Source organism: Volvox carteri, assembly GCF_000143455.1.
Source record: "Volvox carteri f. nagariensis unplaced genomic scaffold VOLCAscaffold_105, whole genome shotgun sequence".
Classification (NCBI taxonomy): Eukaryota; Viridiplantae; Chlorophyta; class Chlorophyceae; order Chlamydomonadales; family Volvocaceae; genus Volvox; species Volvox carteri.
This window is the reverse complement of record NW_003307648.1, coordinates 89,163-115,942: the sequence shown is the minus strand read 5'-3', so window position 1 is coordinate 115,942 and position 26,780 is coordinate 89,163. Positions and strand designations below refer to the sequence as shown.

Below are 26,780 nucleotides of genomic sequence, written 5' to 3'. Positions count from 1 at the left end.
CGTGCAACCTCTCCATGGCTGCCAGCTCCCCCATAAGAAGGGCTTGGGCGGCCTCAGAGTCGGCTGCAAGGCGCGTCCGCTCCTCCTCCACGACACCCAGCCGCTCCCGAAGGCGAACCTCAGCAGCAGCTCCAGCAGCTGCTAGCTGTTCCCGGAGGCACGCCGTAGCTGCACTGCTTGCCTCTTCCGTACACGTAAGCTGCGCCCGTACTGCCGCTAGCTGCAGTGACATTAAATGGCCAGTGATGGCGTGCGGTGGGGTCAATAAGAAGCGGCAGTGGTGGGGAGCAGCGATAGATACATCATGTCATTTGCGTCGGGTTGCGTAACCCGGTTGCGTTGAGCACCATGAATGGTAGGTATATGCAGAAGTCGTGTAAACAGATTCCCAAGTTTGTGTGCGGGAAAACGAGTCTCCGGTCCCGCAGCAGCAACGGACAGTGCCTGAAAAAGGTTTGGAGGCCCGAACTCACAGCGACAGCGCAAACGAGGGCAGCGTCCAGGGAGAAGTTAGGGGAGATAATATTACCGCAAGGCATGGCTCTTTGCATACTCTTGTTCCGTGTACATATACCCCCTCCCGTGCTTATCTGGTAGGACTGGGTAGGAAACCAATTTCATCGTCAAGCCTCTGGGATGTGAAGAACCAAATCGAGAAGAACTTTCTTTGAAGCTTCGGGAAAACAAAACTTGGCGGCAAGTCGAACGGCAACACCAACCGTTACATCCAGGGGCCATGGGGCAGTTGCAACAACGGTCAAGCGCAACTTCCCCGCAACAAGATCAAAATCACCAACTTCACGTCTACGACACCACTAATGGCTGATCGACGATTCCGCTTCGTGAACGATATCTGTTCTCGCCTGTAATACAACAGGGCAAAGAAAGCTGCCGGCATACGTACACTATCGCAGAAGTTAGTTAACAAAAGCATGTCAGCAGCCTCCTGCTAATGTGGATGAAGCCTCCTGCTGCACAAAAAATAACACGCCCATCTATTTGCTGCATTCGACGTTGTTTGCAAAACCCGCAACACTGTATGTATGTCACGTTCCGCACACCCGATCCGGGTCTCTTTCTCAACAGCTCCCCCCCGTCCAGGTACCTCCCCGGGACTACCACGGCGTATATTACCCTTGGGTATATTTTATCATGTATAGCAAGGCACCGGGTAAAAACTTAAGGCGGCCCAAATGGCCTCAAAAACTGCGTTCGCACTCAACGGCAACACAAACACACACTATGGGGTGCAACATGGCCACCGACACATCGGGCGGTCATCTATGTGCTTCATAGCGTTGCACTACATTATATACATTATATCGGCCCATTATATTGCGTGCGAATTTCGGTTTCTACGGGCGTCAGACACGCGTGCGCGTCATTCATTCGTTCAAGTCGCTGCCATCAGGTGGTGGTGCGACCACCAGCGTCCAGGACTGCGAGAGGGGGCGTGCGGAGGAGCACACCAGGTGGGGGAGACTAAAAGCGGGTTCTCCACCACCACCACCAGGAGACGTTGGGGGACAACATAACCCTCTGACCGGGCCAGCAATCCCCCACCCCTTCCGCACGACCCCCTCTTAGCTCTCTCTCTCTCTCTCTCTGCAAGTGTCCCCCGGTGTCCATTGCCACAAGACAGCGACACCGACATCGGATACACCCTCATCAGAGAACTTCATTATAAAAAGCATATTGTAAAGCATATATAACGTTTTCAACATATAATCAAACATATGACGTTGCGGTTTGAAGGGAACCGGTGGTCGTACTCCCAAATTAGGTAAAGATGAAGGTAAAGGCAAAGGTAAAAGAAGAAGTCGTTCAGGAAAACCTAAGCGCCTATACGTCGGCAACAAGAAACTGCTGCTGCCCACCAAAATGCAAACTGGTGAGGGCAATGGGAAACCTTCAGAAAGAGCAGACGCTGGGCTGGAAGCAAGCACATCGTCACCCTGCGACTGCGCGGAATGTTTTAGTGCCACAGACGAAGGGGCGAAAAAGAACTTTAGGAAAGAACGCATAGGAACTCTCGCGCGCGCATACACGCCCTGAAAGTACTCCCTCCCTCCCTCGCTCTCGCTACTCAACAAAACGGCGCCGAGCGGCCTCTCACCGCTCCATTACGAGGCCGATAAGCCGTTAGGAGGCAGAAATGGACCCACCTGCGTGTTCGCGTCTGCCACCTGGCCCTGCAGCCGTTCCTTCTCCGCATTGGCAGCTTCAAGGGCACCACGTAGTTCATCAGCCTGCAGACCAGGTGGTGAGGTGGGGGTACGTTGATGGTTGCGAACACTTGAGATATCGTTATTCCTAGTCTCCCAGGGCCCTCCCTCTCTCCCTCCAAACCCTTTTCATGCGGTTCACACACCTACCTCCTGAGAGAGCGCATGCATCTCCGCATCACGCTCCACCTCGTTCATTAGACCCACCATCACTGCATCCACCTCCTCCGGAGCTTCAAGCAGCTGACGAACCTGACCCGACAACTCCGCACACCGGCTGTCCGAGGCTTCCAGTTTTGCCTGCAGCTGGGCGGCCCGGGACTCCACGGCTGCCAGCTGCTCTTGAAGCTGCGCGACCCGGGACTCCGCGGCGGCTATTTCATCTCCGGCGGATTCGCAATGCAGCTGCAAGTCAGCCACCTTGCGGCTGAGGGACTCCCGCACACGCGCCAGGTCGTCACGTTCCAGACGCGTCGCCTCCAGTGCTGAGATCGCTGCCATGCGTTCCGCCTCCAGCTCTTTGCACAGACCCGTCAGCCTGACCGCGTCGCTCAACAGGGCGCTGCGCTTCGCAGCCAGCTCCGCAGCGCGCTGTGGTAGTGATGGCGGTGGTGGTGGTAAAAGAAGTGGGGTGGAAAAGATGGACAGGTGCGCATTTGCTTCGGGAGAAGGGGTCCATCAGCAACAGCAACAACGACAACAAAGATGATGGAAGACAAACGTCCTACAGCACCGACCGATGGGGCATCACGTGGAGGTCACCATTGGGCCACCAATTGCGCATAAGGCCCGTCCGCATCTCAAGGGCTAAAACTTCGATGGAGGGCATGCACCGTCAACACACCGACAGCCTGACCGCCAGTAGCAATGCAGCCATCAACGCGTTTCCCACTTCGCACCTGTCCCAGGCGGCTGCACTCCTCTGCCACTTTGTCAAAGTCCTGGGAGAGCTCGGCTGCCTGGGCCTGCGTGTCAAGATGGGGAGGGGAAGAGGGTGTTTCGAGGAGGAGGATGACAGTGCCGGGCCTCTGTGGCATGATGGCCAAATGTAAATTGGAAAAATAACGATTTAATTAATACATGTGCATATTACAATTAATTTGTTGTAATGCAATATCCAAGATACCATATCGTGACGCAATGATCCCACCCAAAAGTCAAAGGACTCCTCTTTGTCCCGATAGCTCCCGCCTGCCCTTTCCAGTCGCTCCCTCACATCGCATGCGCTGTCCTACTGACTGGTCGGCGTGACCGACCAAAGCATGCAGACGATAGGGACTTACTTCCAGGGCGACGCAGCGGTCGTTGCGCTCAACCACAAAGTCTTCCAGCTGCTCCAGGAAACTGCGCCAAGAGGAAAAGAACCAATATATGCATATTGCAGCATCAGTGCTCAGCACGTATCTGGATTTATCCATCCCGGAAGTTCCGATCCGACTGTCCACTTCCTGGCAATCCACATCCATGGAACCGTCCAGTGATCCATCCAACCTATTTTCCATCCATCCTCTTAGATACACCTCCTTTAGCACTGTGCACTGTCGAACCGGCCCGGTCCCAGTTCTCTCTTCCCACCCCCCAACCGCACCGTAAGACCTCCTCAAAGCTGCCCCCCAAGCCGCTGAAGAGCCAGCCGCTCTCCAAAGTCGACATCCGCTGGTGGATGCTCTCCACTACCTGCTTGGCGCGCTCCATGTCAGCGCTCAGGCTGCACGCCCGCTCCCGCTCGCAGTCGACCTGGTCCTGCACTCGGAGGGGGACGAAACCGATAACCCGGACAGCGAGCTGGGACCTCATCAGCGCATATTTCCAACAGTCAGCGGAACCTCAGTTCACCAAGTATTAGAAGTTAGTCGATGCACAATGCTGTGTGTGGCAGTGGAGCTGCTACATCCCCCATAGGCCGACGGCGGAGGCACTCGGAGACAGAAGTCCGTTCGGATTTGGGCGTGCAGGAAGTCCCCTGTCGCACTTAATCGGCACGTTTTGCTAAAACATTTAAGTATCGAACAATGGGATGGCATAATCCTCACGCCCGGCACGGGTGGGGGTTGGGTGGTGAGGGATGACCAGCTTCGATGGATCACCATGCAGAGCATTCCATGTCATGTGCAATTACATTTTTTCACCACAAGTTTTCATACTATTACGAAGAGGATGCGACGTAATATTCTGCGCGGGAAATACATGGCTGTGATATGTGGACAGAGTGGGTATCATTTGCGAAGCAGGCCATCCATGGTGACAAGCAGCGCCATCCCCCGTGGCTACGGGCCCAACCCCCCGTCCCCGTCTCTTAAGGCCTAGTAGCCCTTACACGAGGTATCTCTTAGGGCCCGGGTCATGCGCCTTTGTTTATCAGGAATCCTAACTAGTTTAGGAGTCCATGAGCTAAAATTAGTTGTCACTATACTATTACCGATTGCCACCATACTATTACTACCGCATGCCGAGGCGTGGCGAAAGGTATAAGGCTCACATACAGCCCCTGCCGTAGGGGCTATTTGCAGCCACACGCAAAGAAAGAAAGAAAGAGAGCCCCGGCTGCCACTTTGCCCCTCTTTCTCACCGCGGTGAGCTGCAAGACTTGCGCCGCGCTTTCCTTCTCCGTTCTGGAGGTGACGAGCTGCGACCTCAGGCAGTCCAGCTCTGACTGCATTTGCACAGAGCATAGCCAGGTTGGGGAGACGGCCGAAAGGTATGTAGGTAAGGACAGAGGACCTGAGCATCTAGCAGGAGGTAACGAACCAGTAATCCAAAATTTTTCACTCGTTACTGCAGAACGCGTTCGAGCGTCGTACACTATAACGATAGCTATGCATCATCGTGCATATCCACACACCCCGTAAAGGCCGCCGAAGCGCGGGTGAGGTAGGCACACACAACAAAAGCCCATTTCAAGTCGCTTCCGGCCCGGCCTGCCCCTTTGGTCGTAAACCCGGGCTCCTCTCCCTCCTCCAATCTCCAACTTCGCACCTGCTGCTTCGCGCAAGCTTCCAGGAGCTGGTCACGGTCAATCTGCAAGGGAAAAAGGTTTTTTGCGACGCAGCAATGAAAAGTGTGGCACATACATGCACGGCGCACTTTTGTTGCGCTAGGGATTTACCTAACAAGTCGCCGGCCCTTTCTGAAATCGCATCACCGGTAGAGAAACCCTTAGTTCGACTGAGAACCCATCAGTGTCACTTGCATTTAAGGCGATACCAGGGACAATCTTCAATGGAACACAGACGCCGCCAAAAAATAAATCTCCACACGGACACCTTCATAAAGCATGCGGACAATACTCGCCTGGGCCTTCTCCGCATCCTTTTGCAGATTTTTATTCCGCTGGGACATGTCCTCTGCCTCCGCCTGACAGTGCCAAAATGGACAGGTGGAGGAAACCCAGGTGACATCAATAGCGCGGCTGAAAGCTAACAAAACGAATCGAATGAACGGCCAAGTCATATATATATATATATATATATAAGCAGACGTCGGGAACGTATGCGCTTGCGGTCTTAATCAAAGATCAAAGGATTTCATTACTTGAAAATTCCAGCGTCGCCTTTACACGAGCCTTTACAGGTCTGAGGCGAGAGCCCCCCGAGGAGTTATTTCGCGAGGCGGTATAACGGTGTATAACGGGTCATGGAACACGGGTGATGTGCGAGAACCAAGAGATGCAGCACACGCAGCGCACGCAAAAGCCTCCTCTCCCCAGCGGCGGGACGCTCCAACGCCTGACAGACCAGCCGTAACCCGCGCGCTGGAAGAGCAACCCCCCGGAACCCCCCCTGCACCTACCAGGACCTCCTCCACATGGCACTGAAGACTCCTGTTCCGCTGCGACAGGTCCTCCGCCTCCGCCTGTTGTTGACAAACCGTTCCAGCGAGAAACGCGGCAGGCAACGAACGCGCAGCGTAAGGACTCTTCTAGGTCTTACCAGCCCTAGGGCTCACGACCAACTTGTCATGTGTTTCTGGATGGGGTGGGTCCTCCCGGGGCACCGGAGCACTCGAGGCGGACTACGACGGCACTTTGAAGCCTCCTAATACGGGCAGTACAGGCTCACATGCTCAATGCGGAGCAAAACCCCGGTGTTGCGGTGAGATCCGGAGCATGATGACAGTATGGCGACATAACGATAACGAACAACGTGAGATAATGGCATATCTTGCACAGAGACACTAAGAACTACATCCAGTGGAAAAGAGGTTGGTGCCACGAACTGTTCGCCATTCATGCAGCCCCAAGATTTTTAATTATTGCAGACTTGAATATTAAGTACACAAACTATTCAGCAAGGAGTCAATTATAAGTTTCCTAACCCCAAAATATATACTTTATAGAGAGTGTGTCTTCCCAAGCTGCTTTAGCGCACAAAATATAATCGAATAAATATCTGGAAATATCCCAGCTTTTTTTATTATACTTATTATACTTTTATTCTACTACCAATCAATTTTATCAATACAGTGATTTCTTCATCATAACCTTTAAAATATACAAAATGCCTGCAACAAAGTTTTATTTACAGTTTTAATTCTATTCTTCTTATTCAATGCTTACAAAACTGTCAAACATGTCAACTTCCACTGTATAATTTTTATGAGCGAGAAACAAAATTTGGAAAAATATTGCTTTATGACAAATAATATAAATTACAAAGAACAATTCTTGTTACTTGCTCCTCACCACTTGTAACTTCTATTATCACTTACTCGGGCTGCTTTTGCATCCTGCTGAAGACTCTTGTTCCGTGTGGAAAGCTCCTCCACCTTTGCCTGGTATATCATTGCCAAAAGTGCAACAATCAAGAATGTAACGTGGATTGGTATTCGCAATACAGACAGAGTAGCTACGTTTTCGTGACTGAATAATGACCCATAGGCTCCGTATCAACAATTGGGATTAAAGAAGAACCTCTAGACGCCAACCATCCTGGAGACCTGGGGCATGTTACCACCTATGCTACAAATTCGACTGGTGGCCACAAAGGCGACACGCACGCTGCCGCACGGATGCGTACACGCACGGACACCACACCGTGGACAAAACAGCTCGCGTCGCTCGGGGGGAAAAAGTACCTACGACCACCTATGATTTGCCACCTTGCGGCTTGTGCAAACAGATGAGCACATGTGGAAGAGAAGGGACCACCCAAAGCCAGACTGACGACATCTGTAGCTGCACCTCGGTACAGTACCTTCAGTTGGACGCACTGCTCGTGAAGCTCCTGCAGCTCCAGGCTCATCTTGTGGTCAACCAGGTCTTCCTTTGCCCCTTCAGCTTCCTGAATAGCGGCTGCAGCGGTTTCCACCACCTCAGCAACCTGCTCGGCAGCCCATGTCGCAGACTTTGCCTGCTGCACCGCCGCCTCCAGCTGCTGCTGCAAGTCCAACACCTCCGCCTCAAGCTGCGACGTATTGCGCCGCGCCTGCTGCAACTCTTCGCGAAGGCTTTTTGCATCCGCCTCGAGCTGTGCCACGGTGTCCTGCGCGTGCTGCAACTCTTCACGAAGGTTCTTCGTCTCGGCTTCGTAGCCCGCCACGGCCTGCTGCGCGTGCCTGAGCTTTCCACGGAAATTCGTCCTCTCGGCCTCGAGCCCCATAACAGCTTGCTGCGCCTGTCTGAGCTCAGTTTCTATCCCTGCCGCTGCCTGCCGCGCCTGCTGCAATTCTTCGCGAATGTTGTACACCTCCGCCTCATGGCCTGCCGCAGCCTGCAGCGCCTGCTGTAGTTCCTCGCGAAGGCCTACGGCCTCTGCCTCCAGCTGTGTGACATCTGGACGAGCCTGCTGCAGCAGTTCGCTGCTCTGACCTCCATGTCCGCCCTGGAAGAGCAAAAGATAATCTCAACCTCAGCCAAGTATAAACTATCTCATATCATTAAGAGGGCATTAAGCGATGTGAGGGAGAAAAGTCAGGTGCGCAACTGACAGCATATCCACCGTTAGGCACCAAGGACTTCGGATAGCTGCCAGGAAAGCCGACCTGCACCACCGGCGGTCAGGACCCATCCAGTAATCACTGCAACATCACCACTAGATTTTGATGGTGGTTGCAAAAACCCAAAAGGCCCTCCGTATGTCAAGGCGGTTGCACAGCGCAGCAGTGGGCATATACAAGAATACAGGGTAACCGAGCGAGCAAAAGAGTTCACAACGATAGGGGTGCAGGGGTGCGCACCTGCGGGCCGGCGCGGCTGAAGGAAGCCTCATCATCCTCGACCTGTGCACCTGAAGGACACAAGCGGGAGGCAACCGGGGGAACGGCGGACGGGTGAGCAAAGTAAGGACAGCGCCGTGCTGTGTGTGTATGACCCACATGCGTACTTGCAGAGACAAGCGACGCTTCCTTATGGCAGCTGACCCACCTTGGGTGGAGGGACTGGAGAGAGAGCCAAACGTGAAGACAGGGGTACGTAGCACTTTCGCAGCCGAACCAGCCGGCAAGCGGTAGCCAGGAGAGGCTGCATTTGGTGTCGATGCCAAACCCAGTATACCCGTCAAGCCACGGGTGGCGGACGTTGGTGTCAATAGGCTGACAGGCGCCGGCTGTCGGTTTTGCTCGGCGAGCATATAACGACGGAAATTTTGTTTTTTCTCCCTCAGCAGGCCATCAAGTTTTTTGTTCTCGTTTCTGAGGAACAGAAAAATGCGGTTAGTATCATCCCTCGGAAATAGGACGCCAACCTCGTTTAAACCCTATACCCACTCGAGCTCTTCGATCCTCTTGTCCCTGTGAGTCAGCACTTCGTTCAATCTTTCGTTTATTCGCTCGATCTTTTCAATATGTCTCCGTTGCTCCTCCTGCAAAAGAAAAGGAGAAGTTACTAACGAAGGGGACACTGGGTACAGGAATAACGCGGGAAAATGATCCAATGAAAAATAGTGTACTTGCATTGCTGAAATCCTTCATTGAAGATAGCATCGAAGCAGAACCTTCGTAACTCACCAACTTTGGCTGGGTGACGTTGTAATTAAAGTGCTGTTCAGCATCTCGCTCTCTGAGGGCTGCCTTAAGTTCCGATTGCAACCTCCTCGATTCCTCTGCCTGACGTTCAGAACGTCTATAGAACCAAAAGGCCACTGCGGCAAGCAGGAAGCCGGCACAAAGAGCGGCGGACATATTGGGCTATAAAGCAATTAAGACACGCAATGTAATTTCTCTGAGCATATCTGCTGTAAACAAAAACAATGTTTGCGTTGCCTGTGTACTTGCGAGCCAGTTTTGAGGTGGCGGCCTCAAGGATCCGGAATGAGTTGACATTGTCCGACAGACACGACAGCCATTGCGTGATCGGCGTCGCCTAGGACCTGATTCCAATGCGCCCTTGCTTATAGAGCAGGAAAGTTGTGCTTACGAATCCATTTGTACTTACTCTTCGGCGCAACACCTACTCGACTTCTGAAAGCTGAAAGTGGAACAAATCAACCCCGTTGCATCCCTCCTGAGGAAGTGGGTTTCTTGCTCGCAAATATATTTAGCTAGACTACACCCTTCACGCTCGGCGATGCTATCGGGGTCCTGCGTCTGCATTGTGCAGCCGTTCCGGTCGTCTCCTGAACGGTAGACACGGCCAACAAGCCATGCCATTTAGGCGGCGTTCTTTCCTACCGAACGGACCGAAACATCATGGATTTGATTGGCCGGGTCAGCATCTTCAACGGCCGCAGGGGTAGATGGGGCCGCCTTCATTTCAAGTAAGCCCTGGCAGGCAGGATCACCGCTGCGGCAATCGCGAATGCTGTCGCGAGCTGCCGTCACCATACATCATTTACTTTGCCGGCCTTCAAGGAACTGAAGCGGTTGCAGCGCATCCCCGAAGATGTCCGATTGACAGTGGATCCCTAAGCACTACTTGCTCACGTTTTAAGGTGCCTTACACCTTATGTTATTACGGACGGTGGACAACGGCTGAGAAGGATACCGCTTCGTTGCTCTACGCTGACTTTGACGCGACGGAGCGAAGCGATCCGAGCCTCCAAGTCTGTTTCTGTGCGACTATCGTTCAACCGGTATCAAGTGGCGGTGGCAAATTGCGCTTCCGCTCTTCGTTTCAGGCATTTTGCCTTTCACTCAGCAGAACTATAGCTTGTATAGCTGCTATGCCATTAAGGGGACTTGACGGGCACGCGACGAAAAGCGGCGCCGCTGATGGAGCTGCCCTAGGCCCGCTTGCTGCTCCCATCCCTTCAAGTCCCCTTTGTGGCAAGCTTCGCCCGCGTGCGATCAGTGGCTTGTTCCTCGCTCACATGTGCATCGGTGGACCTCTCCACGCCCGCGTGCGGTTCAAGCCTCGTTTTTTTTGTTTTTTCCCACCCGCGTGCGCCTTTGATGGCTTCCTTTCATATTATCGACATGCAAAATCTTTTTCATTCCGGACATGCCAGCAGTACAGGAAGAGGTGCCTCAAGGCGACCGGCAGTCGCACCAACACAAACCAATATGGCACATGCACACGGTCCTGCTCAGGAAATAGCCAGCACGGCCTGTCCCAGTTGGAAAAGGTGGGCCTGGGGCCTTTCGGGGCCTGGGGCCAAGCCCGGGTTCGGGGGAAGGGCAAAGGTGAATATGCAGCTGCACGCCCACAGCGGCGAGCATCCAACACCTGCCTCCCCAACCAAGCCTCACACACCAGCACCAGCTCAGATGCACGGCGAGCTCAGACGCGACTCAGCTCGAAGGTGTGGGTAGCCAACGCACTCGTCCTCTTGCTCCTGGGTGCTTACAGGTTTTCATCTGCGGTGGGAGAAGGGTCACCCCCACTGCCATATTTCCACAACCACCACACCTCTGCCCTCGGACACGCAGCATTTACCGACAAAGCAGTCGCCGACTTTGTGACCTCCGGCACTGGCCGCGTCTGGCCAACACAACTACGCGTGGTCTGCCCGCTGGGGGGTTGTTCAGCAGGCAACTAAGTGCCGGAGCTTATCTTGATGCCGCCCGGGGATACTGTACAATGAAGGCTGAGTCCGATTGATTACATGGTGGCAGTGGCCTTTCGTCGGCTGCTCCTGCCGGCACCACCTACTACCACTACTACCTACTGCGACCCCGATAGCATTGGGGCTACCTCCCACCCACGCTCTTAGTCGCAGGTTAGCATGCAAGGCAGCAAATGTATGCTCCTCCTTCACACTTCCATTCCCAAAATTTCTTGCCGTGCATCCACCACCCAGCAGCACACCGAGCCAGGCCGCAACTCCCCCCAACATTCTGAGTGTGTGTGCGTCGCGTGTGTCTGTATGTGTGTGTGTGTGTGTATCTGAAGGTTACAAGTATGTGACCGGGCATGAAACTGGCCAACAGCTGCTACCCGGCCCCAACAGAAGTACCGCCTTAGTGCTCTCCCGCGGACGGGGCCTCTGTCCCCTCCCCCTCCTAAGCAGCCGAGAGCCACAGGTCCGCTAGCTCCGCTCTCCTCCCCGGGAGGGAGGACGAGGCGCCACACGCTCTCACGAGTCAAGGGAGTCCACGCTCTGAGCCTGAGACACGAAGCAAGACTCTTCCCCACCACCAGCCTGACCAAGCACACAACACACACAGACATGCACACACACGGACCGAACGTCCTGGATCACCCGGAGCGGGAGGCTAGGCTGGATACACTGTAAGGTGGCGCTTCGGTTGCTTGCTGGGCTGACCGTCAAACTCAGGACCTGACAGTCAGACTCGCCACTCAGCTACAGCTGCACAGGGGATAGAGGTGCACCGGGCGTGACTGCATGCCGCCTATGAACATTAGGCACGTTAGCCGCCAGGGAGTAGCTGCAGCATCGGCAGACACAGCAGCCCCCACGTGATGTGTGCGGGATATGCTGCGTCGGCTCTGCCACATCATTTGGAGCACGAGCACAAGGAGACCCTATAGGGTCTGGTGGTGGAGGGGCTCCCTCTGCCTGGCAGCAACCCCCTCCCTCCATAACACACACCCTGAGCTATCTGGATGGGGCCCCAGCAATGCACACCGCGCGCCCACCACTTCTAGAACTGCCCGGCTGCCAAAGTGTTGATACAGCAGATCGAGAACCAGTTGGCCATGCCGATCACTAGGGCCAACTGATTGCCAGGGCAATGTGTGTCTTGCTGAGCCGCCACCGGGGACCCCACCATGTGTGTGTGGGGGGGGGGACATCGTGGCGCCGGCGGCCCTGACAGAGACGGAGAGTGCACGGGTGGGGTCGGGGGCCGCAACCAGGCTAACAGGGGCCAGGGGCTAACGTGGGGGACCCGGACGACCCAAGCCCAGGGTTGAAGTCGCCAAGGGGCACGTGGTCCTAGAGTTCTGGCTGCAGGTGACAGGCTTCACAGAGCCCGGAGTGCCGCGCCAGCACGGGTGGGATGAGGTGGGAGCTGACCACCACCACCACCACCACCCGGTCATCTCGGTCGTGGATGGCAGGCTGTGGTGCATGCAGTCCGTGCAGTCCGCAGGGGAGCACTAGGGGACTAATATAGCATCTGTACAGCTAGTGTAGCTACAGTAGGGATACAAGGGGCGTTAGTTACGGTGAGAACCAGGTGCGGGCTTTGGCACAGTTTGCTGCTGGGGGGGAAGGGGAAAGCCCCGGGACCCAAGCCCGCATAGGCGAGTGGGTGGTTTTCGTTTTGCTCAAATGAAGGGGAGGGGGGTATACATACCGGCATGCAAGTGCACCGTGTTACCGGAGTACTACGATGTGTGGTACATGTTAATGGACCAAACAACAGAGGAGGACGAGATGACACACATAATAACAACCCCGTGGTAATGGAGTTTTTTACTTTTCATAAACCTCGGCCACCTCTGGTTGTAGAGCCCACAGCCCCCAAGTGGTGCCAGATCTGGAGACCCCTCCTGCTTAAGAGAGAAGTGCTGCATAGATGACCCCGACATGTCCGAGACCCGCGTATTGGGGGGTTCAACTTATATACTTATACTCAGTATACCCCCATCTCCTTAAGTATTCGCCTGGTGCTTTCATTTACGGATTGGTTCATTTGGGGTTGCAACCTCTCAGGTCGTCATTGCATTACCCATCAGCAGCAGCAACAACAGCAACAACAGGTGCTGGGCGGCAGCGCTATGGGGCGACCCAGGGGCTGGGAGATCGCCCCGGCTGGCTGGCTGGATTGATTGATTGAGGGAGGGAGGGAGGGAGGGTGGGTGGGAGGCGCGTGCGGACGAGCAGAAGGATGTGGAGCAGCGCGGCCGCCCCTGCACTGCTGCTGCGTTTCGGCCCCCGGTCCGGTCCGGGCCCCCGACGGTGCTCGTCCTCCTTCCTCAGGGCGAGAGCTTTGCCCACACAATTTAATCAACCCCTCGTCAACAACAGTAGCAGCAGCAGCAGCAACAACAACAACTCAGGTGGTAGTCCTGGATGTGTCGGAGGATGAGTCAACACACAACACCCCTCGGGTATATAATTGTTTAATTGGCGCTGCTGTATGTCCCCACTGCTAGTGTTACTGTTACTGCTGCTGCTGCTGCTGCTAGTGTTAGTGCTGTTGCTGCGGCTCTCAGTTTACTGCGAGTCATTGACGGTGCTCAACCGCTAAGCAGGCGCGCAGGCAGCGTAGCTCTAACCATCTGAGCTATGACCCCTCATCGTATCTGCTCGATGATTATTTCAAACCGTCGACCTTATGGTTAACAGTCGTACGCTCTACCGACTAAGCTAACCGAAGATGATGTTGATGGCAATTAGGTGATAATTGACATAGCATATAAGGCGCAACGGACCCTGCCCTAAGACAGCAAATGTGCAACCGGGTAAAACCCTCTTTTTGAGTTGAGACATTAATGTTTCATCTGCTATAACATTCACAGGATTTAGGGTTTTAGGGTTTTATAAGTCTATATCGACTTTATTGGTCGGGTCCGTGAGCCGACTAGCATAATGAGGACCTTCAAAATCCATCGTGATGCTGAGATTCCTTTTTTCCCAATCAAGAGTGGGGTGTGTGTGTGTATAGTATATGTGGCCGGTCAACGATGTTGTCGACTCCACTGCCTTGGGATTGATGTACCGATTGTACGACATGTTACATCGGACGTACATACATACATACACTCACGATCACAGCACTGGACATCAGCAACAGCAGTCAGGGATGCACACAGTCAGCCAGTCTGTCAGTCTGTCGGACGGCGTTTTCCCTTCCGAGCCCTCACACATCACCGCCGTACGCCGATCACCACTAAACTGTAGGCGGCACAGAACAGCCAGCAAGGGCTCGCGATCGCAGTGGCCATTTGAATTCCGATATGGCCAAATGGACAAATCCATAATTAATTAATAAAGTCAATATTTTTAGTTAAGATGGATTGCATCCTGCCTAGGTTTAGAATGAATATAAGAAACGCTGTGCGTTAGGTTACGTCGTTGGCTGTGGAGATTAATGTCGTACATGTACAGCTGCGCATACATACATACACACACATACATACATACACACATGTGGGGGGACTTATGCGCCGGTGGGGGGGGGCTGTTGCAATGGGAGGTCGCTGCGACGGCAGCACCCATTGTGGAAGAAGGGGATACAACCCAATGGGGCCCAATGAAGTTGTACGGCACCAGTTAGTGCGTACATACAAACATACCTAAATAGCAGAGTCAACCGTACAAACACACAATCGGGTGCAGCGAAGAAGGGAGCGAAATGCACGACACAATCTTCCGTACAGTCACACGAAGCACACCGTTTTCTAGCCTACCTGTTTTTCCATCTTGGCCAACGCACACACACACACACATACACACATACATATAGCTACACATACATACAGCTACACATACATATAGCTACACATACACACATATACAGGAGTTTAACCCCACCAGCATCAACAACAACAATACGTGCTCGCAGGGGACAGGAGCAAGGGGCAAAACCTGATGCGGCACAATACTTCACCCTCCCCTTGGAGATGCCGTACACCTTATTACACCACGTGGTCGATATGCTGTACAGCCCACGAAGCATTGCCCCCCTTCTCTTTTCCATCCCCCAATCCCCAACCCCCTCTTAATAACCCCCTCTTCCCCCGCCCTCCCAGTCAGCCGCACACAACGCTCTCATGGCATGTTGGCGGAATGTCGTTAAGACATTCCAATATTGGGGGATGAAGGTCAAACAAATGAAAAACGTCAAACATACAAACGTATACACAGTATACACATAAGGGGCGGCAATAGGGGTCACAACTCCCCCACGGACATGAACGAGAAGAGAAATTCCGGCTCCACCCCATATCCCCACACGCCTCTCTCTTTCTCTCTCTCTTTCTCTCTCTCGCTCACCATATGTCGTACAAACAGCTCCTATCCCATCGCGACGGCATGAGCAGTTGGGTAACCCTGACTGAATTACAACTAATTAACTACCGGCTACGCACAACAGCACCATGCGCCACAAACACGCAGCATAAAAAATAGTCATTTGCCGTACATACACAGCAGGTATTATTGCGGCTCCAAGTGCTGACTGCGAAACAACCTGCTTGCCTGGTTGCGCGTCAATAGACAATTCCCCCCCGACTAAACGCTTCTTATTAATAGTGTGTGTTTGTGTGTATGTGTGTGCATGTGAAAGCGCGAAAAAGGAGGAAAAACACAACAAACCCAAAACAAAGAAAATAATACCGACAGCAGCAGCAGCAGCAGCAGCAACTTAGCAAAACCCAAACAGCCCTCCTCACCCCCCTAGCGATGCCCCCCAGTGGTGGCGTGATGGTACGGTGCTGCCGTACACTTATACACAAAAGCACGCATGGGGTCGGGGGTGTGGGTTAAAGCACAAAGAAAGCACCGGCGCACACACATACATACACACACATACATACACACACATACACATACACACACACATACATACACACACACCGGCACACACGTGCTTTCTCATCACCTACTCATAGTGAGCAGCTCAGAAGTGCAACAATTTGCGCTCCCTGTTTGCGGCCCATTATAATTATATAGCAGTCATCATCCCCATCATATTATACTGATGGCCATTGCGGCCAATTAACATCCCCCCTGCCTCCCTAACATCCAGCGTTACATCGCTGTTTCCCATTTCGGAACTCTCCAACACATAACTCAAACTCAGCAGGCAGGCAGGCAGGCAGGCAGGCAGCAAAAGATCAAAACAAATTAAAGCACCAGCACCAGCAAGCCCAGGCAAAGCAGTGCAGTATGAATTGTGTCATCATCATCGCCATCGCCATTTTAATAAGTCCCCCTGTGAAGCCCCTATCAGCTACATCACCTTCCGGACTGACCCCGCACGCACTTGCTGTGTGCTTCTCAACCGCGTTTGCTAAACGTTGGGACGGACTTCAGCATTTGCCGTACATACGCCGTATCGTGACCTGCCGTACCGTGCCGTAATCCACCGTACGGCGTAAACCCTCCTTCCCAACCCCACCCAGAACAAACAGACGGACAGGCACACAGACATCACGCGCAAGTCCGGCGCTGCAGATTGTGTTCTCCTCTTCGCAACTTCCTGATACCCCTTGTTATCCTCTTTGTAGGTGAGAAATCGCATTTCCCCCTCCCCCCTCTCGTTTCCCCCCCCCCTCAACCTTCCCTGACATACACTCGAATAGTTTCATCGTCGCTACCACTGGCGAGTGTACGACCATCCGGGCTCCAAGAAACGCTGTTCACATCGTCTGGGTGGCCCTGCGGGGGCCCGGGGAGGACAGGGTTGTGGGGAGTGGGGGGGGGGAAAGGCGGGTTCGGGTTCGGGTTCGGGGGGAAGGGTTTTCAACGCAACCATTTTCGTACCATGCTATACCGCGTGCAGTGTCGTACGTACCTGCAGTACGGTAACAAGCTCTCCGCCGGCCGCCACGTCCCACAGTCGTACATTTTTGTCCCGGCCCCCACTGGCCAGTGTCGTACCATCTGGGCTGAAGGTGACACTGAAAACACAACCACAATGCCCCTGCGAGACCGGGGGGGAGGGGGGAGAGGGGTACTGCCATCTGAAGGTGGTGGTGGGGGAAGTGGTGGTGGTGGACGGAATAAAAGAGGAGGTGAGGACGGGGGTGACGGGTGGGGGAGATGAACCGCGAACGAGCGAAGCTGGGGGATGACAAGAGGGGTAGAGTGATACGCCAGAAGTAAGGAAGGCAGGGGGAGCGACCGGAGGGACGGGTGGGGAGGGAAGGCAGCAGGAGGGGTGGGGGATCAGGAGGGGAAAGTAACAAGGTGGCTGGCAGAGGTTAAGGCCTGAGTTCTGCTCCCGGAGTGTCCGGGTTCAAATTCGCCTGCCGACTTCTCGGGTGTTTGAGGAGTGTTGAGTTGGGAGGTGGCCCCCCATCTTATAAACGTGATTTTATCGACTTGCGAGCTGACCAGGAACTAAGTTGTGGCGCCGTTGATCCGCTAGAAATGGTTGGATGCTGGTGGTGAGTTGCCAAACTCAAAGATCACATTCTGAAGTCGGATGGGGTGACGGATTAGGGTGCCCCTCTAGCAGGGGAGAGCAGGGAACTGCCTCGGGAAAGGGGGCCGCTGGTGAAGCTTAACCACCCTGTAACAACATCAACAAGGTGACCAGCGTTCCAACTGAAAAAACATAATTACCCCCAAAACACCTCCCCCGCCTTCATCCCCCCACCCCGCCCGCCCTCCTCCCCCCACCGACAGCTCACCCGCAGTACTCCCGTACAGTTGCCAGTTGCCGTATCCCACAACCGAATGGTCATGTCGATGCTGCCACTGGCGAGTGTACGACCGTCCGGGCTCCAAGACACACTCCGCACCTCACTCGAGTGCCCCTGTATGCGTGCGTATGTATGTATGTATGTATGTATGTATGTATGTATGTATGTATGTATGTAAAAGGGAGGGACGTGTGTGTGTATACGGACACATACACAGATAAGGAACTACTCAAGCGGTGTCACCGCCCTGGAACGTTGAGAGACGCTTAATGACAGAGAGAGTACGGTACGGTACGGCACTTACGTCCATTTTTATCGTACACCTGGCGGCCGCAGGATCCCATATTCGTACACTGGCGTCAATGCTTCCGCTCGCCAGTGCCTTCCCGTCCGGGCTCCAGGCCACCGCCCAAACAGTGTCCAAATGACCCTGCGACATACAAACAGACAGATAAACTTACATACACATACACAAACATACATAAGCTCAACATTACATATAATTACACTCACAGACACTCATACAGACACAAAGACACGATTGATTGGCAGCTCGTCACATGGCCCCTCACGCACAGTCACCATTTTCACCACGCACCAGTCGATTGTTATATCTTCACAATACATATGTAAATTCATGCAAATGTATACACAGATATACATATATGCATTTGTACGTAATTTATACATGTATATACACGAATGTGCGGATACAAGTGAACGGTGATGATGATGGTGACGATGATGATAAAGCACTAGGCCGCTAGGGCAGTCCGTCGAGTAAAACGGCCATGACACGTCATGATATGAACCCACACCCCTCCACACATAACCCCCCCACCAGCCCCCCTGTCCCGTACGGGCCCCCCATTACCAAAACACACACATACATATACACTCAACACACACCTCCAATGTGGCCGTACACTGCCCACTTGTCGTACTCCACAACCGAATCGTCTTGTCACCGCTGCCGCTGGCAAGTGCCGTACCATCGGGACTCCACGTCACGCTGTATACCGTGTCCAGGTGACCCTGTCGAGGCGGTTAGTAGTTGACAGTTGTAAAAATAATGTCATTCAAGATTGCTTGGTTGTTTGGTTTGTTGGTTGAGCTCCCTTTAATTTCCGGTTGCTTCAGAATCAGCTTCCGTACATCCTACGTCACCATCACACGCATCGACACGTCACACGTACATACATACATACACACCATACCTTGAGCACGTTGGTGCAACCCCCGCTCTTGGCATTCCAAAGCCGTACCCCCATGTCCCTACTGCCACTGGCCAATGTACGACCGTCCGGGCTCCAGGATACGGCAAACACACGATCCAGGGGGCCCTGGGGGGGTGAGAGCGGGGCCGGCGGGGAGGGCGAGGAAGAGGCGAGGTATTTTCGTGTGTATGTTGTTACAGGGTGGTTAACTTCGCCAGCGCCCCCCTTTCCCGGGGCAGTCCCTGCTCTCCCCTGCTAGAGGGGCACCCTAATCCGTCACCCCATCCGACTTCAGAGTGTATTCGTTGGGTTCGGCAACTCACCACCAGCATCCAACCAAATCTAGCGGATCAACGGCGCATCAACTTAGTTCCTGGTCAGCTCGCAAGTGTGTGTTTGTGTGTTCGTATATTTGGAGTGTGAAGGAATTGCCGAACAAGGTGGGAAGACAGACATGTATGTCTTTCAGAGATGCAGTAAGACATACAGACATACAAACATGTAAAAAAGAGAACGCATAGACATACGCACGAACAGGCACATTCACAAAAGAACATTTACGCGAATGAACACAACGACATACATATCGAGGCACACAGATACAAACACGTCCATACACACGCAAAACACACGTCCGTACTTCCCCCCTACCTCCAAGGTGGCGGTACACTCGCCCGTACTCGCGTCCCACAGCCGGATGGTCCGGTCGTCGCTGCCACTGGCGAGTGTACGACCATCCGGGCTCCAAGACACACTGTTGACAATGTCCGAGTGGCCCTTGAGGGGGGAGAAAGGTGGGGAAAAGGTGGGGAAAAGGTGGGAGAAAGGGAGGGAAAGGGGGGAGGTGGGAGGGGGGAAGAGATTATATGGTAATGATAATTTTAGAATATTTGCATTTGCAAAACCAAAGGGGCTAACTGCAGAAGGGGTCTGAGGATAGGAAGGGGTTTAGGAAGCTGGGGGGGGGGGTAGGAAAGGGAAGTAGGAAGGAAAACCCCTCCGATGCAGAACCCCCGGTAGCCTCCTGGGCGAAAACGTTTTTTGATTTGAAGAATACACACAAATAAGTAAAATATCGGCACACACGCAAACACACACGTGCCGTACCTGCTGCCCTCCCCCTCCTGACCCCGCGCCCTCCTCCGCCGCCCCAATTGTGGCGGCCACGTCCCACAGCCGTACACATGGGTCGATGCTGCCGCCACTGGCCAGTGTACGACCGTCGGGGCTCCAGGCCACACTGTACGAAAACTCCTGGGGGGCGACCGGGGATAGGGTTATGTATGTATTATATATGTATATATGTATGTATGAAGTTTGCATGTATGTATGTATGTACTTATGTATCTGTAGTAACTGGTACACAGTACGGCACACATAACCACTATAAATACTATACTAACATGCTGGGGGGTAGTGTTGTGCACAATGTTTGGCACCAAAGGCACTAACGCCACCATCGGATACTAAAGCCCCGGTAACGCCAAAGCGAGGTGACCCCCCTTCCCTCTACATTGCGTTACTGTGTACACGACTCCTCCCTTCCACCCGCAAACCCAACCCCCCACTCCCCCCCTTTCCCTGCGTCCCCCTCCTTTCCCCCGGCGCCCGGTGCCCCCACTCTCCCCCGCATACACCCCCTCACCTCCACACACACATACACCCCTTCCCCCCTCACCTCCAGCCCCCCGAGGCAAACTCCCGTTCCCGCGTCCCAGATTCGAATGGTTTGGTCCGTTGACCCGCTGACCAAATCTCGTCCATCCGGGCTCCAGGACACACACGTCACCGGCCAGGAGTGACCCTAAGAGGGTTGAGGGGCAGAGGGGGGAGAGGGGGGAGATGGCGGTTCAAATGATTGTGATGATGGCTTCCTAAGGAAGAAGTGGGACCAACTGCCAACATGTCCCCATCCCCCTCAAGCGTGCAAAGCCGCAAACCTCTGGGGAGGGGGAAGGGGGAATAACGGGGAAGGTACGGCAGTACGGCGGGTGCCCGGGAGGGCCTGGTGGCTGGCATCTTCCTAGGGTTTGTTAAGAGGGCGTGCTGCCGTTCTTGCTACTACTACGGTTTTGCATCCTGCCTGTTGTACCCCCCACCCTTTCCCCCCCGCTTCCCCCCCAAAACACACACACACACACACTCGTCTCTCCCGCAGTACGTTTTCACATTTTAGCCTCTCCCCTCTCCCGTACCTTTGACCGTTTTGTTTTGTATTTCGTACATCTCCCCTCTCGACACCCGCACGCAATAAAACATCTCGTCCACCCCGCCTGCCTCGAAAAAAACCCCTCCCCCCTCCCACGACCGGGGGGGGGGGGGTAATCCCTTCGCGTCTTTCCCTTCTCGCGTCCCCCCCTGCCCTCCCGTCCGCGAGCTGGTTTGCCGTACCGCTATCCCCCCCTCCTTTCCTCCCCGTTCTCCCCCACGAAACCCCCATCGCCGCCTACATACATACATACATACATACATACATACATACGTACATACATACGTACATACATACACACACCTCCATTGTAGACACGCACTCGCCACTGGCTGCCTCCCACAACCGAATGGTGGCATCGTCGCTGCCACTGGCGAGTGTACGACCATCCGGGCTCCAAGACACCTTGCGAACGGAACCCGCGTGTCCCTGTCGGGGGGGGGGGTACGAGAGTATTGAAAGTTGACCTAAGTTGACCGGGAGGCGAGGAAATACAGAAAGGCGAAGCAAATGCGAATGTGTGCTAATGTACTACATGTCGTACATCGCGTTGTGTAAAACGCGAGCGGGGTTTCTTTATCGTTATTAGGGTCTAGCAGGGTTTACTTCGACCCTAAAAGTCCCCTTCAGTGTTTTGTATCACACTCTCCCCCCTTCCCGCCTTTCCATCCCAATCACCAGCATGGTCGCCGTACACTGCCCACTGGCCGGGTGCCATAGCCGTACAGTCTCGTCCTCGCCCCCGCTGGCTAGGAGACCGCCGCGGGGACTCCAGGCCACGCTGAGTACGGCATCCACATGACCCTGTCGTGCAAAACCACGTAACACAGCACGAGGGCATTGTACGGCGCCGACGTCGCGGGGCTACGGCAGAATGTACGGCACGGGGCCAAAAGCCGCCGCCGATAATGTCGCTGCTGTTGCTGCCGCTGCCGTACCGCATCAATACCTAACTAATGCCACACACCAACTGACAACAGCCATGCCTATATTCCCGTCCTGCAAGTACTCCGCCAACTGTCCCCTCCTCCCCCGGCCGCAAACTCGAACCCCAAAACCCTTGCCCAAACCCGCAACCGCATACACACCCTACCCTACCCCACCGGCACACCCCTCCTCCCCCCTCCCTTGACCGCTCCTCCCCCGTTCAGCGCCCTACGTCCAGATAGCTTCGCTTGCATGCGGGGGACAATCTTCCCCCCCTTGAACTCCCCTCCCTTCCACTCCCCCCCTTCCACTCCCCTCCCTTCCCCTCCTCCCTTCTACTTTCCTCCCCTCCTCCCTCCTTCCACTCCCCTCCCCTCCTCCCTCCTTCCACTCCCCTCCCCTCCTCCCTCCTTCCACTCCCCTCCTCCCCCTTTTCCACTCCCCTCCCTTCTCCTTCCAGCTCACCTCCAGCACCAGCACGCAGTCTCCGCTGGCCGCATCCCACACCCGCACCTCCCCCAGGTTGCTGCCACTGGCTAATGTACGGCCATCATGGCTCCACGAAACACAGCGAACCTCCTCCCCGGGCTGACTCTGCGGGGGAAAGGGCGGGAAAGAGGGGAGGAAGTGAATGCGGGGATAAGAGGAATATAAATCCGAATCGAACCCGAGAAGAGGACGAGAGAGGGCGGGTGGGTTGAGGGAAGGGAAGAGGGAAGATGGGGAGTTGGGGGTTCGGCCTGGACCCCTCCGTCAGTACGACAGGTCTGCATTCCATCGTAGTCTGTTTCTCCGTGTTGTAAAACCCTAAAACCCCGGAAAGCCCCACCAACCGAAAACCCAATCCCCCCCCGCCCTTCTCCCATCACGACAACCCCAGCCCCAGCTCCTCCCACTCCTACTTCCAAACCGTACGATGTACGACGAAACGACGTACCAGCATCAATGTGGCCACGCAGTCCCCGGTGGCCATGTCCCACAGTCGTACACTGCCGTCGTTACTACCGCTGGCCAGGGCCCCCCCACTGGGGCTCCAAGCGACAGCCTGGACGTCGCTGGCATGGCCCTGTGTACGAATGCATGTACGGGGTGTACTACTGTATGTGAGCGAAGTATACGGATATCTTTAGGGGTGTTGAATTGAACAAGAGTGAGGACATACATACATATATACATGCATGGTTTGGTGCTCTAGCTTCCTTTTGAGCGCAATTCCCCCATCCCGCTGATTCTCCCCCGCCCTTTTTGCCGATCTACTGTACGGCAATACATCCCACGTTTTTATCCCTCACTACAAACTAACGCAGGCAGGCACGTGCGTGTGTGTGTATTGTTTATCTTTCCCCCATTTCTTTGCCGCCTTTAGTTTTACACATCACCTCTACGGCTTCCGTTACGTTCCTTTTTTTTGCTTTTACAAGACTTTCCTTTCACCTAGGCGGCTGGGTAGTTTTTCTGCTGAGTTTCTCGCCTTCTGCCTTCTTTGGACTTTGGACTTGCCAGCTAGTCATTCATTCGTCTCGAAACTCGTCTCTATGGCCACGTCGCCGCCAAGACTACGCAGATGCCTCAGCACTGATGACAGTGAATTTTCCAGATGCAGCAATTTTCCAGGTGCATTTATCTTCTCCTGGACTATCTTTGGTGTCTGCTCCATTCGCCAGTGGTTCGTGTTACCCCCCATTTCCCCTTCCCCCCGGCATCTGCTGATCCTTTCCCCCTCGTCCTCTCGCACCTGCAGAGTGGCGATGCACTCGCCACTGGCCGCGTCCCACAGTCGTACAGTCGCATCGCCGCTGCCACTGGCGAGTGTACGACCGTCCGGGCTCCAAGCCACCGCCATCACCACGCGGGAATGCCCCTGCGGCCAGTGTGAGGGGCGGGGAGGGGGAGTTGTTGGGTTTGCGGTTGCGTGGGGATATTGAAGCGAGGTGTTGGCAGTTAGTTGATTGGGGATTTGTTAGGTGTGTGTGTGTGGGGGGGGGGTAGTTGGAATAGGATTCGTGGTTGGGGTTATTCGGATAAAAAACTACATATAAAAAATAACAAAAAAGAAAGCACACTTCCCCTTCCCTCCCCTCCTCCCATACCCTCCCCCTCCTCCCTTCCGTCCCCCCCTCGTGTCCCCCCTTACCTCCAAAACGCCTCGCAACGCCGGCCATGTCCTAGGCAAGCCCAGGCCGTGCTGCAGCCTCCAGCCCGGGCGACCCGCCGCAGCCGCCGCCGCCAAAATGTGCGCCTGCGCCGCCTGGAATGCCGTACTCCCCACCGGACAGTGCTGTAGTACATTCCCCAACACGTCCTCCCCCGTCAAGGTCCCCACCAACACCGATTGCTGGTCCGGAAGCCACCGCAACATGTCGCATGCGAGTGGTGTAGGGCCCGGCAGGCCGAGCAAATCACGCAACAACGCCTGCCCCAGGCCGCGGCTGAGTACGGCAGCCAAAAAGCCGTACTGCTGCAATACTTTATCCAGCGAGTCGAGGTCACCGCCGGCGACAAGGTGCCGTACAAGGTACTTGAGTGCGTACGGCGAGGGTGTACGGCAGAGGGACGCTGCTGAGCGGGGGCTGTCGGGTAGCTGTGAGGCAGAGCTCGGAGGAGAGTACGACAATGGGGATGAAGTGGCAGCGGTGACTTGGAGGAGGAGGTGGCGGGCGAGGCGGGTGTGCCCGCGGGCAGGGGATGTCCCCAGAAGGGCCCCACTGACCCGTGGGTCACCAAGCCAGTCTGCCAGGGACTTGTGCAAAATGCGTACGGTGTGTCGATCCCCCGGAGAAAGGGAAGAGGAGGAAGAGGAGGGGTAAACAACAGGCGACAACTTGTTTGAGCTCCCGCAACGGCCCGGCGGCGGCGGCGGCGGCGCTGCAACCCTAAGTTGCTCCCTCTTACCCCCGTCATCGCAGCCGCCGCCGCCGCCGGGCCCCCTGAGTGGGCCAGCAATCAGAATGCCGTACCCCGGCACGAGATGGAGAGCTGGTGCAAGGCCCATGGATTCCACGAGGGAGAGCGGGAGCGGCTCCTGCGCCGCCAGCAGCACCTCCAACAGGCCCCGTACGGCATCTTGCTCAGACTTGCCTATTCGGGACATGCCGGCAGAGAAAAGCTGCGAATAAGCTGCGTGCAGGTCGGATACCGTGGCGGAAGACAGCGGCGGCAGGACCGGCTTGGCAGTGGGCGGCGGCTTCGCCGCCGCCACCGCCGTCGTGACGGCGGCAGCGGCGGCGGAGACGCCGCCGAGGCACTCCTTCATTACCGTGTGGTACAGCAGCACGCCGCCGCTTCCGCCGGGACCCGCCGCCGCGTCGGCCGCCTGCTGTCGGCATCGAAGCTGCTGTGGCGTCATGTACGACACGCCGCCGCAGTCCGCAAAGGCGCGGTCCAGAGCCGCTCGTACATGTCCACCCATTGCGCCAGGATCCGTCGAGACCACGAACCGGACAAACGAAGGCAGTGTGCGGAGCTGCTTGGCCAGCAATTGTACGACTTTGTTGCCGCACACTGGCAGCGGCGGCGGCGGTGCGGCGGCGGCGGCGGCGGGAGATGATGACGTCGGCGGTAGAAGTGCCGCGCGGCTACTGCCGCGCGCCGACGGCGACAAGAGGAGGGCCGCCGTCGCGTCCGTGCCGTGCAACGGTGAGGGAAGGCGGCGGGGGGACAGCGGCAGTAGCAGTGGCGGCGGCGGCGGCTGCCCCGCGGGGGTGGGCGGGTCCGCCTCATCCAGCCCGTCGATCAGGATGATCACCTGCGCTTGAAGAAAGTTGGGTGCGGGGTTTCAAATCGCACGCTATTCACCCTAGGGGGAAAGAGGTGGAGCGAAAGATTATTGTGCATGTATGTATGTATTTATGTATGGCGCAAACGAGCCCCCACATGGGATACTCGCACGCAACCCAAACACTACAACCCCCCAAGCATATTATGGTTAGTTATGCCTTCTTTACTTCTGGCGCATCAGTCTTTCCTTGGCATCACCTTCACTCGTTCACGTGGTTCATCTTCCCCCCTCTCCTCCGCCCGACCGAATCTCAACTTCCAACCCCACACAGCCCAAACCCATTCACCCCCCAACCTCAAGAAGACTCCAACCCCGATTTGCAAATGTGGTCATCGCTGAGCTACCACCACCAGCTACTTCACCCCCAAGCTCACTCTCCTGCCCCACCTGCCCGCACAGCCCAGTGCTAAAACCCTAGAGCCCTCAAACCCTCATCCCCCCCGTCCCCCCTATTACCCCCCACGGCTTCCTCCCCCCTTCAGCTCCCCACGAAACCAAAACCCAAATCTCCCCCCACCCCCACCCCCACCCCACCCCACACGCACCTGCCCCGCCCCCATCACACCCGCTCCCCCCCCACTGAGGGCGCAGAGGGGTTTCAGCAGTAGCTCCTGGAATGCCGTACCCTCGTCCCCGTCCCCGGGCAGCTGCGCCACCTCGGCCGCATCCAGCTGTAGCACGTAATTGGACAGCAGAGGGAGGCTGCAGTACGGAAGTGAGAGGGAGGAGGGGGAAACGAACCACAAGCGAGTGAAGTTGATGGGAGGAG

At 55.3% G+C, this 26,780-nt stretch overlaps 3 protein-coding genes across 3 annotated transcripts in view; 1 reads left to right on the top strand and 2 right to left on the bottom strand.

Annotated features, from left to right (window-relative positions):
* Nucleotides 1-1,385: 1,385 nt before the first annotated feature.
* VOLCADRAFT_100105 (uncharacterized protein) lies at nucleotides 1,386-9,341 on the bottom strand (the record flags this gene model as incomplete). The annotated part of the gene is made up of 16 exons (XM_002958745.1): nucleotides 1,386-1,439; nucleotides 2,166-2,249; nucleotides 2,376-2,816; nucleotides 3,125-3,190; nucleotides 3,509-3,569; nucleotides 3,814-3,968; nucleotides 4,795-4,878; nucleotides 5,202-5,243; nucleotides 5,487-5,579; nucleotides 6,015-6,077; nucleotides 6,933-6,995; nucleotides 7,247-8,044; nucleotides 8,400-8,449; nucleotides 8,587-8,852; nucleotides 8,928-9,022; nucleotides 9,168-9,341. 16 exons carry the CDS (start codon nucleotides 9,339-9,341, stop codon nucleotides 1,386-1,388), a joined length of 2,589 nt encoding a protein of 862 aa, XP_002958791.1.
* A 507-nt stretch (nucleotides 9,342-9,848) lies between these two features.
* VOLCADRAFT_100104 (uncharacterized protein) lies at nucleotides 9,849-11,137 on the top strand (the record flags this gene model as incomplete). Its single annotated transcript, XM_002958754.1, has 4 exons — nucleotides 9,849-9,891; nucleotides 10,689-10,900; nucleotides 10,948-10,960; nucleotides 11,028-11,137. 4 exons carry the CDS (start codon nucleotides 9,849-9,851, stop codon nucleotides 11,135-11,137), a joined length of 378 nt encoding a protein of 125 aa, XP_002958800.1.
* Nucleotides 11,138-16,786: 5,649 nt separating this feature from the next.
* VOLCADRAFT_100103 (uncharacterized protein) overlaps nucleotides 16,787-26,780 on the bottom strand; it is a gene marked incomplete at both ends in the record, with an annotated part of 12,661 nt that continues 2,667 nt past the window's right edge. Inside the window, 17 exons of the mRNA XM_002958744.1 lie at nucleotides 16,787-16,891; nucleotides 17,028-17,156; nucleotides 17,869-17,994; nucleotides 18,185-18,310; nucleotides 18,790-18,915; nucleotides 19,098-19,223; nucleotides 19,749-19,874; nucleotides 20,205-20,351; nucleotides 20,776-20,901; nucleotides 21,610-21,735; nucleotides 21,985-22,110; nucleotides 22,699-22,827; nucleotides 23,171-23,299; nucleotides 23,969-24,094; nucleotides 24,368-24,870; nucleotides 25,126-25,978; nucleotides 26,557-26,713. Coding sequence (XP_002958790.1) covers nucleotides 16,787-16,891; nucleotides 17,028-17,156; nucleotides 17,869-17,994; nucleotides 18,185-18,310; nucleotides 18,790-18,915; nucleotides 19,098-19,223; nucleotides 19,749-19,874; nucleotides 20,205-20,351; nucleotides 20,776-20,901; nucleotides 21,610-21,735; nucleotides 21,985-22,110; nucleotides 22,699-22,827; nucleotides 23,171-23,299; nucleotides 23,969-24,094; nucleotides 24,368-24,870; nucleotides 25,126-25,978; nucleotides 26,557-26,713 — 3,286 coding nt within the window. The remainder of the gene's footprint in view (nucleotides 16,892-17,027; nucleotides 17,157-17,868; nucleotides 17,995-18,184; nucleotides 18,311-18,789; nucleotides 18,916-19,097; nucleotides 19,224-19,748; nucleotides 19,875-20,204; nucleotides 20,352-20,775; nucleotides 20,902-21,609; nucleotides 21,736-21,984; nucleotides 22,111-22,698; nucleotides 22,828-23,170; nucleotides 23,300-23,968; nucleotides 24,095-24,367; nucleotides 24,871-25,125; nucleotides 25,979-26,556; nucleotides 26,714-26,780) is intronic.